We start from the raw sequence: 19,548 nt of genomic DNA on the forward strand, positions 1-19,548 counted from the left end.
AGAAAATCACATTGTATGATTTTTAAGTAATTAATTAGCATTTTATTGCATGACATAAGTATTTGATACATCAGAAAAGCAGAACTTAATACTTGGTATAGAAACCCTCGTTTGCAATTACAGAGATCATATGTTTCCTGTAGTTCTTGACCAGGTTTGCACACACTGCAGGAGGGATTTTGGCCCACTCCTCCATACAGAACTTCTCCAGATCCTTCAGGTTTCGGGGCTGTTGCTGGGCAACACGGACTTTCAGCTCCCTCCAAAGATTTTCTATTGGGTTCAGGTCTGGAGACTGGCTAGGCCACTCCAGGACCTTGAGATGCTTCTTACGGAGCCACTCCTTAGTTGCCCTGGCTGTGTGTTTCGGGTCGTTGTCATGCTGGAAGACCCAGCCACGACCCATTTTCAATGCTCTTACTGAGGGAAGGAGGTTGTTGGCCAAGATCCCGCGATACATGGCCCTATCCATCCTCCCCTCAATACAGTGCAGTCGTCCTGACCCCATTGCAGAAAAGCATCCCCAAAGAATGACGTTTCCACCTCCATGCTTCACGGTTGGGATGGTGTTCTTGGGGTTGTACTCATCCGTCTTCTTCCTCCAAACACGGCGAGTGGAGTTTAGACCAAAAAGTTATATTTCTGTCTCATCAGACCACATGACCTTCTCCCATTCCTCCTCTGGATCATCCAGATGGTCATTGCAAACTTCAGACGGGCCTGGACATGCGCAGGCTTGAGCAGGGGGACCTTGCGTGCGCTGCAGGATTTTAATCCATGACGGCGTAGTGTGTTACTAATGGTTTTCTTTGAGACTGTGGTTCCAGCTCTCTTCAGGTCATTGACCAGGTCCTGCCGTGTAGTTCTGGGCTGATCCCTCACCTTCCTCATGATCATTGATGCCCCACGAGGTGAGATCTTGCATGGTGCCCCAGACAGAGGGAGATTGACCGTCATCTTGAACTTCTTCTATTTTCGAATAATTGCGCCAACAGTTGTTGCCTTCTCACCAAGCTGCTTGCCTATTGTCCTGTAGCCCAGCCCAGCCTTGTGCAGGTCCACAATTGTATCCCTGATGTCCTTACACAGCTTTCTGGTCTTGGTCATTGTGGAGAGGTTGGAGTCTGTTTGATTGAGTGTGTGGACAGGTCTTTTATACAAGGTAACGAGTTCAAACAGATGCAGTTAATACAGGTAATGAGTGGAGAACAGGAGGGCTTCTTAAAGAAAAACTAACAGGTCTGTGAGAGACGGAATTCTTACTGGTTGGTAGGTGATCAAATACTTATGTCACGCAATAAAATGCAAATTAATTATTTAAAAAACCTTCAATGTGATTTTATGGATTTTTGTTTTAGATTCCGTCTCTCACAGTTGAAGTGTACCTATGATAAAAATTACAGACCTCTGCATGCTTTGTAAGTAGGAAAACCTGCAAAATCGGCAGTGTATCAAATACTTGTTCTCCCCACTGTATATATATATATATGCACATATATTATATAAACAAAAACTTTTATCTTAGATGCGATTAATCAATTTGAAAGCACTAACACACACACACATACATACAGTATATGTTCTGTGATAGGATGCCACCTTTGCAATAATTCGCTTCGTGAAATTTCATCCCTGCTAGATATTCCACGTTCAACGGTAAGTGAACGTAAGTATTTATAAACAGCACTGACTCAGCCATGAAGTGGAAGACCACGTAAGTCACAGAGCAGGGTCACTGAGTACTGAGGTGCACGGTGCATAAAAGTCGCCAATACTCTGCTGATTCCATAACTGAAGAGTTCCAAACTTAGATTGGCATTAATATCAGCACAAAAACTGTGTGGCGGGAGCTGCATGAAATGGGTTTCCATGGCCGAGCAGCTGCAGGCAAGCCTCACCTCACCAAGTACAATGCCAAGCATCAGATGCAGAGGTGCAAAGCACGCCACCACTGGACTCTGGATCAGTGTAAACGTGTTCTGTGGAGTGACAAATCGCGCTTCTCTGTTTAGCAGTCGAATTTTAGGCGGATGCCATGAGAACATTACCTGCCTGACTGCATTGTGCCAACTGAAACTTGATGGAGGATGGATAATGGTATAGGGTTATTTTTCAGAGGTTTGGCTAGGCCCCTTACTTTCAGTGAAGGGAAATCTTAATGCTTCAGCATACAATGACATTTTGGACAATACTATGCTTCCAACTTTGTGGGAACAGTTTGGGGAAGGCCTATGGAGGTAATATGATGCCATAAGGAATCGCATGCGCAGGGTCAAATTTGTGAAGGTGTACATAAGATTGCAAGCGTAAATTAAATTTACGTGTGCAAGAGAAGATTTGTAAAGGTTTACCAAAACCTACAGTTTGCCAAAACTGTAAGCGCAGGTAAAAGAAAGACGCAACTGTACAAATCGGGTTATTTCGGGAACTTTTTTGCCGCATGTACACAACAAGTCATTTAGACATTTGCAACAGTGTATTTTTTTACACAAAGGTTGATCTTACGCGATCAATGTGTTTAGCAGTTCCTGACTCTGTTGTTTTCAGTTGCAAATTGCTGTTCACAGGCTTGCAATGCTTTTGCCGTATTTGTGTGAAAAAAACATATCAAAAGTGTAAGCGCGGAAAAATGGAAGTCAGAAGAATACAGATCCAATTTATTTTGCGTAAGCATGAAGCTGCAGTTTCACAATACATGAATTACACGTACGAATAACAGTGAAATGCTGCAAATATTTTTTTCTTACACTTGAAAGGCGATTTACACATTTACAAATCTTCTCCTGCACACGCAAATTTAATTTACGCTTACAATCTTATGAACACTTTCACAAATCTTACCCTGCGCATGCGTTTCTTTATGGCATCATATTACCTTCATAACGGCCCTTTCCTATTCTAGATAGAATGACTGTGCCCCAGTACACAAAGGCAAAGCAAGGTCCATAAAGACATGATTGGATGAGTTTGGTATGGAAGAATTTGACTGGCCCACGCAGAGCACTGATCTCAACCACATCAAACACCTTTGGGATGAACTAGAACGGAGATTGTGAGAGAGGTATTCTCATTCAACTTCGGTGCCTGACCTCACTAATGCGCTAGGCTACTGGATGAATGGGCAAAATTTCCCTCAGAAATACTTAAATATCTTGTGGAGGCTTTCCCAGAAGAGTTGAAGCTTTTATAGCTGCAAAGGGGGGAAGAACTCCACATTAAATACGCCATAATATATATACACACACACACACACACACACACACACACACACACACACACACACACACACACACACACACACACACACACACAATTACACAAATTTACATATTCCACGTTTTTAAGACTTAAAGGTTTAAAACTTGAAAGAAATGTTGTGTTAAAGAAAAAAACATTAACCTAATAAAAAAGCCCCAATTCAAACAGCTTCAATGTAGTCCGTTACAGGGGGCGGGGCTAACTCGCTTGACAGACGTTGATTTGGACCAATCAGTCAACGAAAGACACTCCTCGCGAGGGTGAGCAGCCATTGTCAACCCACAACAAGCAAGAAAGAGGAAGAGGACAGTCGTGCTGCGAGACAACAGAGGAAATTATGATTTGTTGAAAAGTAATTTCAGGTTAAGTGTTATAGATGCAACAGTCCGTAGCGATTACTTTATATTTTGTGCACCTTATCGCGGGGACTCAGCTTGGTAAGTGTTTTGCTCGTTGACAGCTCGTTCAAGAGCTAGCTCAAGAGCTAATAAGCTTATCATTATAAGACACATACATCATGCTCACTGGTCAGATTCTGTTCATGTGTTTCCCTTTAACTGTCAGTTGTCAATTAATAAATGACTAGTTAATGGTGGGAAACAAATTTGGTGTGGTCTAGACGAGGATTAGCGAGATCTCTCAGCTGGAGTTAAGATCTTACTGAATGTGTTGACCTAATTCTGTCCATTTCCTCTGATATCAGTACAGAAACACATCTGTGGCCTCCCCAGTGGAGTGGACTGATATTCACAATCACAACCCTCCAGGCTATTGATAAACGGGTGTTATTCACTTATGTTTTTAGGGATATGTTTTTAGACCCAGTGAGATCGATCATCGGATGCTCTTTGAAAGATGCTAAATGCATTGCTTTATTTACGTTATCCGATATTAAGTTTCTGCCGCTTTCTGTATGTTTTCTTTGTTACATGTGCTCCGAAATAGTTTCAATGGTTGTTGTCATATCATGAGGTGTGCACACTTAATGTTATGTCACCTTGTTCATGCATATCTTTGAAGATGTGTCACAACATTTATTGGTTTATTTTCCCCTTATACAGTCTTTCGTACATATGTGAAATCTTGTGAGCAATCACCAGATATTGTTTTGATGTCATACTTTGGCTTTTGAAACAAATAGTAAAAAAAAATATATTTAACTTATTTACTCTTTAAGTAAATAACATTCAGGCTATTCATTCTATATTTAGAAGGGCTGCAGCTGTCAAGCTTCTAAATGTTAAAAAGCATTATTAAAGTATCCATATCCACTTGTGTGCTGTATTCCTTTGAAGCCATATGGTCATTTTGAAATCATATGAACAGACGCTATTCACTGAAAAATGTGCCATCCAGTGGGCTGTTAACTGCTCTAGTTGAACTTTACAACTCGATCACTCCCATTTGTGAACAAAGTGTTCAGACCAGTTTTGTGAACTAGATCAACTAATAAAGGACAATTTGTTCACAAACTGGACATTCTTTCATGAACACTCGTGATGCCAAAGAGAGCTAGGGGAGATTTTTTTATCAAAAATGTCCTATATTTTGGTCTGTTCCTCACACAAAGCTACTGTATGGCTTTAGAGTTCTTGGAATATCGTAGGCTACATGATTCTTGTGGATCGCATTTGTGCTGCTTTGAAAAATTTGGTGGTTTTGGTAGTGTGACTTTGATGGTTATGGTAGTGTGACTTTGGTGGTTTTGGTAGTGTGACTTTGGTGGTTTTGGTAGTGTGACTTTGGTGGGAACGAGAATATTCTTTAGAAACTCCTTGTTTGTTCCATAGATGTAAGAAAATCTTACAGGTTTGGGTTGACATGAGGGTGAATAAACAATTATGAAGTATTCAAGTTTGAAATTCTGTCTGCTCTCTATTTGTGTTCTTTATATTTTTAGGCAATAAATAAGCAGTATTTGATTTCTACTCCCCTGATGTCTGCTGAGGCATCTGGTTCGTCTGGTGGGAATGTGGTGACTGTATCCGGTTCTGCCCCATCGTTCTCCAGCCATGTTGGGGAAGGAAAGGCTGACAGGAGCCTGGCGGGGAGTAAGTATGTGAAGCTCAATGTGGGGGGAACTCTCCACTACACCACCGTCCAGACGCTCAGCAAGGAGGACAGTCTGCTCAGGAGTATTTGTGATGGGAGCACTGAGGTCTCCATAGACTCTGAGGGTAAGAAAAAGCATGAGAATGTGTTGTACACAACCTTTCAAAAGAGAAAGAAGTCTCTTAACCAAGAACGATAATATCGTATAGATGCAGAAACTAGAACAGATGTATATATAATGTGTGTTCACTCATCTTTTAAGGCTGGGTGGTGCTAGACCGATGTGGGAGACACTTTTCCCTGGTGCTGAACTTCCTGCGGGACGGGACAGTTCCTTTGCCGGAGAGCACACGGGAGCTGGAGGAAGTGTTGAAAGAGGCGCAATACTACAGGCTCCAGGGTCTTGTACAGCACTGCCTCACCACATTACAGGTTAGAGGATCCACTGGGCTTGTGTTTCTGTCCCTTTAGTGTTGGCTCAAAGAAGCCTATGTCTGCATAGAATTTAAATGCTTCTTTGAGCCAAGGAAGGTGTTTGACAGCTGTTGACACTTACTATGGCTTTTTTGATGTTGATGCAGAAACGCAGGGATGTCTGCAGGGGTTGTCACATCCCTATGATCACTTCAGCCAAAGAGGAACAGAGAATGATAGCCACCTGTAGGAAGGTGAGATAACAGAGGCTTAATATTTACTTCTCCTCTGACAAAAATAACACATGAAAAATGTGATCTCTTAGGGCTGGAATACACTACACTGCTTTTGCCCAGATTTGCTGTCTAGAGGAGTCAATGCTCGTTGCTAAAAGTCCGAGCCAGTCTGCAGATTATACACAGTCAGACTGATTTTAAAGAAAATCATGTAGTGTACCATGGGCACACGCACAGACTGTCCTCTAGTCAGAGGAAATCAGAAATGTTTGTTTTATTTAAAACATTTTTTTACATATGTTTATCATTTGTCATGCGTCTCCTAGCAATGAGGCGCATGTTTCTGTGCGAGTTTGTTGCGTTCAGTAACCATTTACAAAGTTGCCAAATGCATGATTGATGCCTAATGTTTTAAATCCGTTCTGATTTTTTTTCTGATCTGTGCTGATTAATTTCGATATTTTGGGCTATTTTACTTGACTAGAGGACAGAAAACCTCCATAATATACACATTATTTTATTACTCTTTATCGATTTGGATCTGTAGATTTCAATACAATACATATACCGGTATTTAAAGGCCATTTTCTCAAAATGAGTTTTATTTTCCCTCATGCACTGAGCCAGAAATCTCCACTTCAAGTAGGACCAAACATTCTTGATTTATTCCCATCTATATTTTGAAGGATTTTACAGAGGGTTTTGTTCATATATCATTTGCCTGATTTATATATAATTTTATTCCTAAAAACATGGTGATTTTTTTTTTTTAATTCTGCCTGTTGACATTACTTAATGATTTATGGAGTAATAAAAAATAGAACCAAAATTCCCTCTATAAAAACCTTTAACTCTTAAAAGTTTTTTTTTTTTTTAACCTGGCTTTATCCAATGTTCAGATTTCTGTTCTGGAAATGTATGCAAATTGGAGCATATTGAATTGGAAAATGCATAATTTGTATATTTAAGCATAACATTTCAGAAAACTTGTAATACAAAAAATATTTTCTTAATCATGGTGTTGTGTATTCTGGCCTTTAAGGATACAAATAAAACCCTTCTACTGTGTACAGTGGGCGTACAGTATGGAGGAAAAAAGTGGTCTTTGTTTCATGAATAATCTTTTCCTCATTGCAGCCAGTGGTGAAACTGCAGAATAACAGAGGGAACAATAAATACTCCTATACCAGGTACATTCAGCCCTCATTCTCACTCATTCTGCTATTTCAAAAAGAACAATGTTTACTCAGAGCATACCACCTTCTTGTTTCAGAAAGCATATGAGCCATAATGTGATTATGTGACTTAGTCACCTAATCTAAATTAATAATTGTTGTCATACGCTCACCTCACTTTTTGGCAAAATTATATAGCTCAATGACACCTTGTAATTATGCCTGGTGACTGTAGGAAGCAGTAAGAAAAATCCTAAATGATTTTAAAACACATAACTGTTCCTGTATGTCAAACAGTAGAGCATGGCACTTGCAAGTGGAATGCATGAATTATAAAAATGTATAGCTTGAGTACAATGTAAGTCGCTTTGGATCAAAGCCTCTGCCAATTTCATGAATGTAAATGTGAGTGAGAGGTTTCTTTTTCTATATAAAATGACCCTTTGTTCCCTCAGCAACTCTGATGATAACCTTCTGAAGAACATCGAGCTGTTCGATAAGCTGGGGCTGCGCTTTAATGGCAGAGTGCTGTTTATTAAAGATGTGTTGGGAGATGAGATATGCTGCTGGTCTTTCTATGGCGAGGGACGCAAGATTGCTGAAGTCTGCTGCACCTCCATTGTTTATGCCACTGAGAAGAAGCAGACCAAAGTGAGCACTGGGAATTAAACTCTCTTGTCTGTGTGCATATATGTCTATTTTCTCACTGTTCTTTTTTTTTCTCCATCCATTCACATAGGTTGAGTTTCCAGAAGCTCGTATCTTTGAGGAGACACTCAACATTTTGATCTATGAAAATGGGCGAGGTTCGGGAGGCATGGCCCTGCTGGAGTCAGGGGGCGTCTCGTCACCAGGTGTGGGCCAGTCGGAGGAGGAAGGGGCGGGTGTAGGGGGCGGGGATAGGCGGGTGAGGCGTATCCATGTTCGGAGGCATATTATGCATGATGAAAGGGGTCACGGACAGCAGACTGTCTACAAAGACTGAATCAGAATGGTACAAAGATTTACTGAATCATACATGTGAAAAACGGAAAGATTGGTTGAGAAAAGAAAGACAACTTTGGTATGTTTAATACTGCACTGAAATGGGAGGGAGGGGTGGGTGGGTGGGGGGGGGGTTAGTTTAGAAATAATACTGAAGTTGCCACAGTGTGGCACAGTTTTTTTCTTTTTTTTTCTGTGAGATAAATTTACATTTATCTTTTTTCCTTTTTTGTTAAATTTAATTTATTATTCAGTTAATTTATTGTCCAGAATTTCCACTTTTTCAAGTTTCAATGTGAAATATGTTGTGTTTTTTTAAATGTTCTAATTTGTTTGAATGGGCCATGTGAAAGTTTCTTTCAGTGTTTAATAGTAAACTGTGATGTATGCTGACTTGAGGTGTTGAGAATGAGAGGTACATGGAGGCGTCATGTTGCATAGGACTGTCAGATCTTCTGGGAAACTGACCAAATTTGCGCAGCTTGTTGTTGCAGCCATTGATAGCAGGGGGTCCAGTTTTAAACATCCTTTTTGTAACACAAATAGAAAGCTTAACAAGTAAATCATTTTACACAACCGTGCCTCACGATTGGTACGAAAAATTTGGATGGGCATGTTAAACAATATTTCTAAAACTAATAATGTTATTGTTTAAAAAGACAGTGATTACTGTAGTTTCTAACATGATATCACTGAATACACTCTAAAACAGCAATGGGTTAGACGCATCAGTAGGATTGAAATACTTCTAGCACTAAACGATGTTATAATGTTATTCTAAATCATTTCTAGACAAAGATGGCACCTGGCATGACGACAGTAGTTACCACTAAGTTACAAACCACTTCACAAAACGATGTCTTATTGACCAATGTAAGCCATAAATGTATGCACTTACTGTCCTAGACCAAAAAACACCTCTTTAATTCTGCCAATTAAATTAGTATGTGGAATGCCGTCCAAAAATTGTCTTGGAATTTTAATCAAATTGAATTAATATTCCATTAACATTTTCAATAAAAATGCTTTTTGGTAAAATCCTTGTGGTTTTGAAGTTATTTTGGTTTTGTCTTAAAAAAATATTCCAAAGAATTACACCATAAAAAAACACAGTCGATCATAATAGAGTGCTAAAATGACCTATTCATACCAAATAAAGGATGAAAATAATAAATATGCGAATATTAAATTACTTATTAATAAATAAATAACATTTAAAAGAAAACCTTAAATCAATCATAAAAAAAGTATCTGTTGAAGTTTTAAAGACGTATAAATTCTCTAACCTAAAATATTTTAATTAGCGTATTTATAAGAGAATTCATGAAAGAAAAATACTAACGCAAACCCAGTTTTAGCGGACACAAGAAACGTTTTGACCAACTGTATGATGTTATAAATAATACGTAAGCGCGTCTTTCGGAAATTGTGCGTGATGACGTAAAGCAACGTAGCCGAGCACAGCAAAGCGCGCCAAGGAAGGGTGTCGCGCTAAGTACGCACAGTACGCAGTGGTGTAAAAAGTGGCGCAAATGTGTAAAAAAACATGGCCAAAGAAGAGGACGTGATACGAGAGTTCGTTGTGAGAGAACTGCACAAGTGTTCGGATCTCAGGTAAACTGCGGGTTGAAAGAAATGTCGAAATGATGTCAAAAACGGAGGTTATCATCATTATATATCAAAGAACGTTATGTTATGTGGAAGTCAGGGCTGAATCATAAACTCGTTAAATGAGAAATATTGCACGCATGTCAGGTCTCCGGTTTCTAGCTAGTGAGTGATATCAATGGAAAAGGAACGGATTAGGAAGATATAAAGGGGTGGTTAGTGTTGGATTCTTGTATGAAGACGGTCGCATCACACGAGAAGCGTTTCAATCTGCATGTGTCGAGTAAAACACGATCAGGGGACATTACAGTACAATGATGTGTGACGCAGCTTACGTAAAAGCATGGACAAGCCACTATATTAAGTGAAAGTGTGCTTCTGTTTTGTTGTGTACAAAATATGTGGTGTTAAGTCATGTGACTTTTTGCACGGATTTTTTATTGGTCCATCAGAATTACATTTGCATGTCTAATTTACTGTTTCTCATCAACCTTTCAAGTACACTGACTTTAGGCATTTTGCGGAGGAGATACCTGGAGAAGGTGGGTAGAGAGTCGCTCAGCACCAAGGACAGACAGTTGATGAAGAAAATAGTCGAGGAGGAACTTTTGAAGATGCAGGTGAGGAAGAGACAGTAAAGTCGTGTGATCTTACCATCATGCATCTGTCCGAAAACGACCCTTTGCTAAGCTCCACCCTTTCATTATTGATTATTAACTCCAACACACTTTACTGAAAGTCTCAGAACAATTTGGAGGTGTGAAATAATCCTTGTTTCTAAAGAAATAAGGTTATATTCATGTTTAACATGAGTGAGTGTTGCACTTTTTTTCTAGAGTTGAGGTCTTTGAGCATTGCAATTATTGGTGAAAACTGCTCATAAAGTAGCTACAATTGATTGGAGAGAATTTTTTCATGGACAGGAATGAATTGTAACATTGCAAAACATTTTATCTTTTTATCAGTATGTTTTCCTTAAAATAAATGAAGTTACACATAGGGGTGGGCAATATGACAAATCTTATATTTCAATATGAGTAATTTTATTTCACAATAACAATATAGTCATTTTTGCTTTAACAATATGTAAGAATTTTGTGTCAAAAAATCCCAAAACCGCTTGCACAGTGTGTTATATTTCCTTCAATTGATAAATTCCATTATCGTAAATGTTTCCAAGAATTAGTAAATTCAGAGAAATTCACAATTTTAAAAAGTGCCCATTCCCTGTTGTCGCCTGCCCATTATTCTGCTTATCACTGCATTATCAACCTACGCCTTTGTTATTGTAAGAGGTTAGCCGCTAGCGACCCTCTTTAAAAGTGGATTTTAGCTTTAAATAAGGTTATGATATCAAAATTTCATAATTCTTGTCACCATTTTCAATATCACAAAGCAACTAACTGTAGCCTAAGTAAAAAAAAAAAAAAAAAAAAACCTCAAGCTTACTGAAGACAAACAGTCAGTGAAATTACAATACATGCAAAAAGACATCAAACTACAATAGAACAAAGACGCAAATGAAATAGACCTACCTGAAAAACTTCAAGCACTAGAAATAAGAACTGCGTAAATTGTACATAAAAGTACATACAATTACAAAAAAAAATGAGAATACTCGCAAAGACGGGCATTTTGACACATAAGTAATAACGGTGTATTTAACCGTTTGGCATAAGGCGCCAAAAAGAACTCGGTTCAGTACTCGTGCGCGCTCTATGGCTACGTTTATACTGTCAGTGCAAATCCGATTTTTGTGCATATCCGATTGAAATCCAATCAGATTTAGCAAGTGTGGATGGCAAAAAATCACATGAAATGCAAGCTACATTCGTTTCGAGCGACATTCATATGTTTTTGCCGGGTTTGAAATCCTATTCAAATCTCATCTCTGGAAATCTGTTTCAGTCTTGACCGCTTTGAATGGATTTCGCGTGGTTTATGTAGTTTTCTCATGCCACTTAAAACGTAAACATCAGACGTTGTTATAGGAAACATGCTGAAAGTCGCTGCAGAAATGAAGTTGTGTTGTTGCAAATTGCTGGACGAACAGAAAATGACTATAACAGACACGTGTTTTGAAACCGGCGGAGACGACAACACAGAATGAAGCCGCTCATACCAGCCTCCTACGTTTCTGCCGCTGCATCATAAGACACAGTAGTCCAGCGCGACGGCTACACATTATCATGTTGTCTATTGCAAACCCCTCTATGTTGGGCTTGTTGTTGTTTTTGGCATATACCTACCAACAATTATTAGGCAACTATTGCCTTTGCAATAGAAACCAACGCAGATAAAGAGTGGGATGGACACACAAATCGGATCTGAACAGTTGCGATACACAGTGTGGACAGTCAGTCATTTTAGGTCAGATTCCATTCGGATACGTAAATAATCGGCCTATGAGCAGTGGCTTTATGTGTGTGTGCTCAGAAACAGTTTCTCAGACAGTGTGCGTATATACCTAAATTAGTTGTCTTTCACTGCCATTGACCTTCAGTGGTTTAAAATCACTTATTAATGCTTAATCCACAATGCTTAAAAACACCTGCAAATGACATGCTTGGCAACGTCACATGAGCATAGCCGTAATCTAGATGTTAGTCAAAAATCTCTACCGGCTTATTGTGTCTACTGGTATATCATCCACCCCTAGTTATACAGTAACATTATTAAAACTTTTAAAATCAAACATTACTTTGATAATCTCTTCTAAAATCTGAATGAATAGACATAATAAACATAAGTTATTGACATTTACGTTCCTTAAGTCAGTTAAAGATGCTTTAGCGTTTATTTGGGAATGAAGATGGACACAGTTTAAACCACAGTATGCACTTCTCAATATTTAATCGTAAGTGTCTCAACCACAACGTTTGGCCAAATGTTCTGAGCTTTCCAAACAGCCAAAAAGAGAAAATAACATAAGCTTGTCTGATAATATGGTGTACATCAACAGTGTGTTTTGTCAGTAACATTTTAAAGTTGAGGCTTAGTAAAGGTAATCTATCTTTTCAGGGCAGCAGTGATGATGATGAGCCTCTTATTAGAAGTGTGAATCCGTCAAAGAGCCAGAACAAAAGGAAAAGGGAGGATGATGACAACGATGATGGTGGGGATGAAGAGAATAAAATGTTGGGAAAGACAAAGAGATCACGGCTAGGGGAGTCTTCTCCAGGTATCTGTGTAGTACTTGTGGAGTTTGTCCTTGTTTTATTTCCTCACTGGATGTTGCGTGAGTAACTTTATAATCTCTCTTTTCCAGATTCCCCTGACTCTGGAATAGAGAAGGCTATGAACGAGGGAGGGCAAAAAGAGGAAGAAGCTGGAAGTGATAAAGACACGGGTGAAGACAGTGAGGAGGAGCAAAAGAAAAAGAACATTAAAAGAAAACCACAGAATAAGAGACGGGGCAAACAAGAAGAGGACAATGACAAGAAAAAGAAAACGAAGGAGAAAGGGAAGGTGATGGCTAGGGATGAAGATGAGTCGATGGATTCTGATGAGGAGGAGGCCAGGCAAAAACCACCATTGAAAGAAAAGAAAAAGAAAGAGGATTCAGACAGTGAGGAGGAAACCAGTGATAAACCAGCAAAAAGTGAGTCTGCGAGTGATTCTGAGGATGAAAAAGTGAAGAGCAAAGCGAAGACACAGAGCAAAAGAAAAGATATCAGAAAAAAGAAGCCGGTCGAGCGGGATATTGTGAAAGAAGTGCAGAGGGAAGTGTTTGGGAGCAGCTCTGAAAGTGAGGAGGAGAAAAACGAGAGCACTGAAACAAAAAACAAGAGCAACTCTGAAAATGAAAGCACTGGAGACAGTGAACAGGAGACAGATAAAAGAAACGATGCTGCTGCTTTATCATCTAAAGAGACCGAGAAAAATGGTAAGTATCCCTCAGAGGTTAAAGTGGGTGCATGTTTAAATCTCTCTACTTACATAGTTCATCTCTTCTTTTCTTTACAGAGGAGAAATTAAAGGGCAGTCAGAAGGAATCGGCAGAGGACTCAGACTCCTCGTCTCTTCCCTCACTGGAGGACGAGGAGGAGCGAGAGAAGGGCAAGAAGGAAGAGGGAAAAAGCGTGACGAAGAAAAAACGCAGTGAGGATAGGGAAAACACAACCAGAGGAAAGGCAAGATGAATTTGAGAACTCAACAAAAAAAACACACACAACTTTTTTTTCACCACTGTGTTTTATTTAAAGAATATCAAACAAGCAAGAGTGCTTTTATTCTGAATAGCAGCAGAAAGAAATATTTTGTAAGATTATAGATGTCCTTACTGTTTCAAATGAGTGCTATTCTTTAGAACTTTCTTTAGAATCAAAGAATTCTAAAAAAATGTATAACGTTTTCTACAAAATATTAAGCAGCACTACTGTTTTCTGCATTAAGTTTTTCTTAAATTCAGCTTTGCAATTACAGTAATACATTACATTTTAAAATATATTCAAATATAAATTGTAATAATTGTAATAATATTTCACAATAGTACTGTTTTTGACTGTATTTTTGATCAAATAAATGCAGCCTTGTTGAGCATAAGATACTTTTTTCAGAAACATTAAAAAGACTTACCGACCTCAAACTTTTGAACAGTAGTTCTGGTTTGGGTCAAAAATGCTCCAGATATTTAAAGTGTTGGATAAAATAGCCTGTAATGAATTTTGTCATCTAACATTTTACATATTTCACAATATTCTATTCTTGGCTAAGTATGGAAGCTTGTTTCCACCACGGAATAAAAAAATAAATAGAAAGATAATTGCGACTTTTTATCTCACAATTCTTGAGTTTTTTCTCAGAATTGCAAGGTATAAACTCAACTGCGTATTCTAAATTCGTGATTCTGAGAAAAGTAGTTAGAATTGCGAGAGATATAAACTCGCAGCTGTTTGTATTGGGATCATACAGATACTGTAAAATAAAATTCCAGGACTTTCGAGGACTTTTAAAGCACCACCTTTTGGGTTTTCAAGGACCACAATCAGAAATCTCGCTTATCAAACACTATCTTTATTATCTTTTAAATTCTAAAAAAGTAAATACCGTATTTTCCGCACTATAAGGCGCACTTAAAAGCCTTTAATTTTTTCAAAAAACGACAGTGCGCCTTATAATCCGGAGCGCCTTATATATGGATCTGGCGCCTTATATTAATGTCTGTAAAGCAACCGCTGACTTAAACCTTGTTTATACTTTCGCCTGGCACCGGAGCGCGAGCCTCCGCTGACTGCGCGCGCACCTCCCCAAACAGACGAGGCATTTATACTTGACGCAACTGTTTTGTTTTAGACTGAACACCAGACCATACAACTGATTTAGACGCGCAAACTGGGTGCCGGTGTGATGATGAGATGTACTAATATCCGTCTGCTCGGGCAGATTCGGCTCAAAGTCGTGCATCTTCGGATGCGGAGGCGCGCGCGCTGTCCCAATGACGTCATTTTGCCGCGCGAGCGCCTCCGCATCCGAAGATGCACGACTTTGAGCCGAATCTGCCCGAGCAGACGGATATTAGTTTTTTATTACCTTCGCGCTCATGCGGACGCGTCGAGTATAAACAAGGTTTTACAGCTCAGCCACTTGTTTTTTCATATTTTTTTGCAAGTGGTAGATATTGGATTACATTTGGACTTTGGATGTGATCTTAGGCTTGAAAAGGTTGGTGACCACTGCATAACGCAAACCCAGTCAAACGTTTGACTGCAGTATCTTCTATTCTATGCGCTTTATAATCCGGTGCGCCCTATATATGAAAACAGTTCTAAAATAGGCCATTAATTGAAGGTGCGCCTTATAATCCGGTGCGCCTTATAGTGCGGAAAATACGGTAGATAAATAAAAATATACTAATAAAACAAAATGGTACAAATAAAGTACCAAACTGTATGCAGTTACTGTTGCAACTTTAAGTGTGGGAACAAAGCCCTTGAGTTTTCAGTGCATAGAAGAGCAAATAGAAAGAGGGCATAAACTTCTTATATGATTCTTATTTAAAGATGTAATAACAGATGAAAACAAACGATTTCATTTGTTAAATGTAATGCATTTCAATGTAGCTAACTACAAAGTTTAATATATTGCAATCTAATGACTTCTTTGCACTAAAAATATAAATTTAAGGATTTTTTTTATTACTTACTTTTATTACAGATATAAGGTATCCATAATACAACTTACTTAATAATATATATTAAATACAAAGTTTATAATGCTATTTTTGTTCAATAAATAATACTTGGTATTGAGAAACTGTCTGATGGGGGTTTATCAACGACTTCTGTGTAGGTTACAATGTTCCGCTAGTAGGTGGCAGCAAAGGACTGACTTCAAGAGTGTGCTAGTAGACCATTCATCATAAAAAAAAATGCTGATTCATTCTGGAACGAAGCAAGGCTGTAATCAAGGAAATAATTTTAACTTTGAACAACACCTTATAAGGCGCAACCGACAAGCAAAGCTGCTCCGGGGTGAAGCTGAATCTGACGCTTTACTTCAAAGAGATCAAACCACTGACCAGAGCTGTCAGTCATGTGAAATCCACTTAACCATTGGAAGGATACTATGACAAATATATTGCTTTCCTCATTCAAACTGATTTTTTTCTCCTCATGAATATATGACTGACCTGAAGAATGAAAGCTGTATCATATACTTGGAAATGTATGAGCAACATCCTGCTTATAGCCATACGAAATCACTCTATATATCATATGGGTGCAGCGTTAATTTTGAGTGAAAATGTTGTATGTGTTAGACAAAATTAAACACTAATTTCATATATATAGTCTTTCAATAATTCAAGCACTTTAAAGGTATAGCGGAGGATCTTTCCAAATTTTAGATAAGACCCGCCCTCTCCACTTTTTGAAAAGTTTGATTGATTCACCAGAATGATTGACAATTAGGAGGACCAATAGTTTAGACTACCCACCAGGAAGTAAAACATCCTCCGCTATTCCTTTAAGTACCTTTTCATAAATAGAACCTCATCTGTTTTCAAGGGGTTTCCAGGGCTTAAATTTCAGAAGTCAAATTCAAGTACTTCAAGCATGAATCCTGGTGTAATAAAGTCAGAATTGCAAGGTTTAAAGTCGCAATTGCTAAAATTAAAGTGAACTGACTTTTTTCCCATCAGAAACAGACTTGATATCTCACAATTCTGAGAAAAGAAGTCAGAATTGTGAGTTTATATCTCACAAATATTATTGTATTACTCGCAATTGCAAATTTATATCTCACAGTTGAAAGAATTGAGAAGTCAAAGTTATGTTTTTTTGTTCTGTGGCAACAAGCTTCCATAGCTAAGTGTAGCTAGGTAATCAAGCACAATCTAAAGTGTTTGTTTAGTGCCTTTACAGACACAGTAGTGACCTGTAGCTCTCATATGTCTGCATTAATTGTTTCTGAGGCGTAGTTTCTAGTTCTAAATGGATTTTGATGAAAAATACCAAACATAAAGAAATTACTCCCAACAACTGCAATGGCAGACAGCAGTGGAAAGCCATGTAATCTAACAACACACAGAGATGTTTATTGTGTGTGATATTTTGTGGATTATTTAAATCTACTTCTGTGTTTAATGTTTATTTGTAACAGCCAGAATTGCTCAGATTGAAAATGTATTTACATTTTATTGTATTTTACACCAAATGTGTGTTTATGAATGGTTAGAAGAATATTCTATAGAATAGTCAAAATAATTTTACCAAGAAATTATTAAATGGCTAAGATAGTGAAAGTTATAACTGATTTGAATAATTTGTTCACCATCAGGATGAAGAGAATAAGGCTGTGTCCAGGCTGAAGCGCTACATCGCCCTCTGTGGTGTGAGACGGAACTACAAGAAGCTGTTCGACGGCTGCCGATCGGTAAAGGCGAAGGTGGCTGTGCTGAAAAAAGAGCTGGAGGAGCTGGGTGTGGAAGGTTAGTGTGCAAGTGTGGACACACGGGGGAGCACGCACACAATTAACCCTCAATAAGACTGCTTTTTGTAGTCTTTCGGAACGGTTTATTTACTACACATACACAAACATGCTTGTGGTGTTGTCAGCGTCTCACTATACGAGTTTCATCTTCAAATTTAATTTGATAATACTATTGTCAGGAACACAGAAACTCAAAGGTCTTATGACAGAAATATATTAGTTTTGTACAGTGCGGGAGGCCATGTGCTTCTCATAGTAGTAGGAACAATAATAATAGTTTATTAACCTTTTTTTTAAGAAATATTTGTGCTTTTTTGTGTTTGTTTTAACATAACAGTAAACCTCTATTGTACACCACTTTGCTAAAAAAAATAGGGATTGTTACATTTTCATTTGATTAAATTTGAAAAGATTAATTAAACTGGTAAAGTTTTAATGCATTCATTTCATTAACACTGTTTTTGATAATACATTTTGTATTCAATCATAATACACAGAATCCAGGAAAATTATAACAGAAAAAAACACATTTCATAAGGCCCTATTAACGTTTTAGAAGTTTTGTGAATTAAATTGATTAGCCATGATTTGAGTATTAAAATGTAAATAAAGTTGAGGCAGTAATAAGTAAATATAATAAGTAAATATTATTTTTAATAATACATTTAAAATTTATTATAATGTTTTTCATTTAAAATAAAATGGAAAACATAATTTGGGGGGAAAAAACACAGAATTTGGGAAAAAATAAAACCGATTTAATAGGGCCCTATAAATGTTTTAAATTGTTTTTGTACAAACACATTTATTACCCATGAAATGTGTCTCTCCCAGGTCAGCCCTCCATAGATAAGTGTAAGAAAGCTCGACTAAAGAGAGAAGAAGCAAAGGAACTGGCTGACCTAGACCTCAGTAACATCATCACCACTCAGGGTAATGGCACTTGATTCTGTATCTCAAGGATTCCCATGTTTATGAATACCTGGAAATCAGGGAATTTTAAATTTGGGATTTTTACCCTGTTCAGCCCTAAACCTAATGAAATGACAACTTTTGTTCATCAGGTCGTCCCAAAAGGAGAGCAGCAGCAGCAGCATGGCCTCCCGCACAAAATGCCTCTCCTCCCCCCTCTGCCTATAAACGTGTTGTGGACTCAGACTCAGATAGTGGGGAAGACCACAGAAACACAGGCCGCAAGAGAGGAGCACCCTGGGGCAACCTGCAAGGAATCATCAGTGATGACGGGGAGAGCGACTAGATGGCAAGTGCCTTGTACATACAATCGGTTCCAGCATTGCACCTGCTCTCTGTTTTACAACAAACTGTTTAAAAACTGTTAAACCTGCTCTAATGAACCAGTCTGTTCTTTGGCAAAGGAATTTTATGTGTACATCCTCCAAAATTGTAGGATGTGTTTGGATTTTCCTTCCGATATGTTTGTTCTATACTTTAATGCATTTTATAATTGCTAGTTTGTACTTTGAAGTATATTTAAGTGTTCCAAATGTGTAGAATGAGGTTCATGCAGCTTTGAAAATAAAATAATGGATATTGAATTTGTTTTACATTATCCATTCCTTCTCCCATGTCTTTTTTTGCGGACATGGTATACACATTTTTTTTAATTTTTTTTTTAGAAATGTGCTTTAACTTAAAGGCGTATATTTCACAATGTAGACAAAAAAAAAAAGAACATTCCCACAATGAATTCTTGTATTCTTTATTTTGATTATATTGAGTCAGTGATTACATGTTTTTAAAGAGAACATCTTGCTAATGTGAGATCTATTACAGAAATTCAGATCCTGAGAAATGGAGTAGAATTATAAAACAAAATCACTTTTTTGTGTGTCTTTTTCATATCGATGACGACCCCAGAATCTTACCAC

At 38.1% G+C, this 19,548-nt stretch overlaps 2 protein-coding genes across 2 annotated transcripts; both read left to right on the forward strand.

Annotated features, from left to right (window-relative positions):
- Window positions 1-3,384: 3,384 nt before the first annotated feature.
- Window positions 3,385-9,157, forward strand: kctd13 (potassium channel tetramerization domain containing 13). Its single transcript, XM_082180215.1, has 7 exons — window positions 3,385-3,695; window positions 5,159-5,435; window positions 5,573-5,742; window positions 5,892-5,978; window positions 7,098-7,150; window positions 7,591-7,786; window positions 7,875-9,157. The coding sequence occupies exons 2-7, from the start codon at window positions 5,195-5,197 to the stop codon at window positions 8,118-8,120; spliced, it is 993 nt and encodes a 330-aa protein (XP_082036341.1). The 5' UTR covers window positions 3,385-3,695; window positions 5,159-5,194; the 3' UTR covers window positions 8,121-9,157.
- Window positions 9,158-9,573: 416 nt separating this feature from the next.
- On the forward strand, window positions 9,574-19,229 carry hirip3 (HIRA interacting protein 3). Its single transcript, XM_082180203.1, has 8 exons — window positions 9,574-9,733; window positions 10,227-10,347; window positions 12,749-12,908; window positions 12,996-13,613; window positions 13,694-13,860; window positions 17,507-17,657; window positions 18,494-18,592; window positions 18,724-19,229. The coding sequence occupies exons 1-8, from the start codon at window positions 9,666-9,668 to the stop codon at window positions 18,915-18,917; spliced, it is 1,578 nt and encodes a 525-aa protein (XP_082036329.1). The 5' UTR covers window positions 9,574-9,665; the 3' UTR covers window positions 18,918-19,229.
- The last annotated feature ends 319 nt before the right edge of the window (window positions 19,230-19,548 follow it).

This window comes from Leuciscus leuciscus, assembly GCF_965113295.1.
Source record: "Leuciscus leuciscus genome assembly, chromosome: 1".
NCBI lineage: Eukaryota > Metazoa > Chordata > Actinopteri > Cypriniformes > Leuciscidae > Leuciscus > Leuciscus leuciscus.

What these genes read in the sequence shown, in the direction of transcription:
- kctd13 (XM_082180215.1), top strand. Translation starts at nt 5,195, where the DNA reads ATGTCTGCTGAGGCATCTGGTTCGTCTGGTGGGAATGTGGTGACTGTA. An exon ending in TGATAGCCACCTGTAGGAAG is followed by an intron (nt 5,979 to 7,097) that starts GTGAGATAACAG and finishes TCCTCATTGCAG; the next exon opens with CCAGTGGTGAAACTGCAGAA. An exon ending in AATAAATACTCCTATACCAG is followed by an intron (nt 7,151 to 7,590) that starts GTACATTCAGCC and finishes TTGTTCCCTCAG; the next exon opens with CAACTCTGATGATAACCTTC.
- hirip3 (XM_082180203.1), top strand. Translation starts at nt 9,666, where the DNA reads ATGGCCAAAGAAGAGGACGTGATACGAGAGTTCGTTGTGAGAGAACTG. An exon ending in AGGAACTTTTGAAGATGCAG is followed by an intron (nt 10,348 to 12,748) that starts GTGAGGAAGAGA and finishes CTATCTTTTCAG; the next exon opens with GGCAGCAGTGATGATGATGA. An exon ending in TAAAGAGACCGAGAAAAATG is followed by an intron (nt 13,614 to 13,693) that starts GTAAGTATCCCT and finishes TTTTCTTTACAG; the next exon opens with AGGAGAAATTAAAGGGCAGT.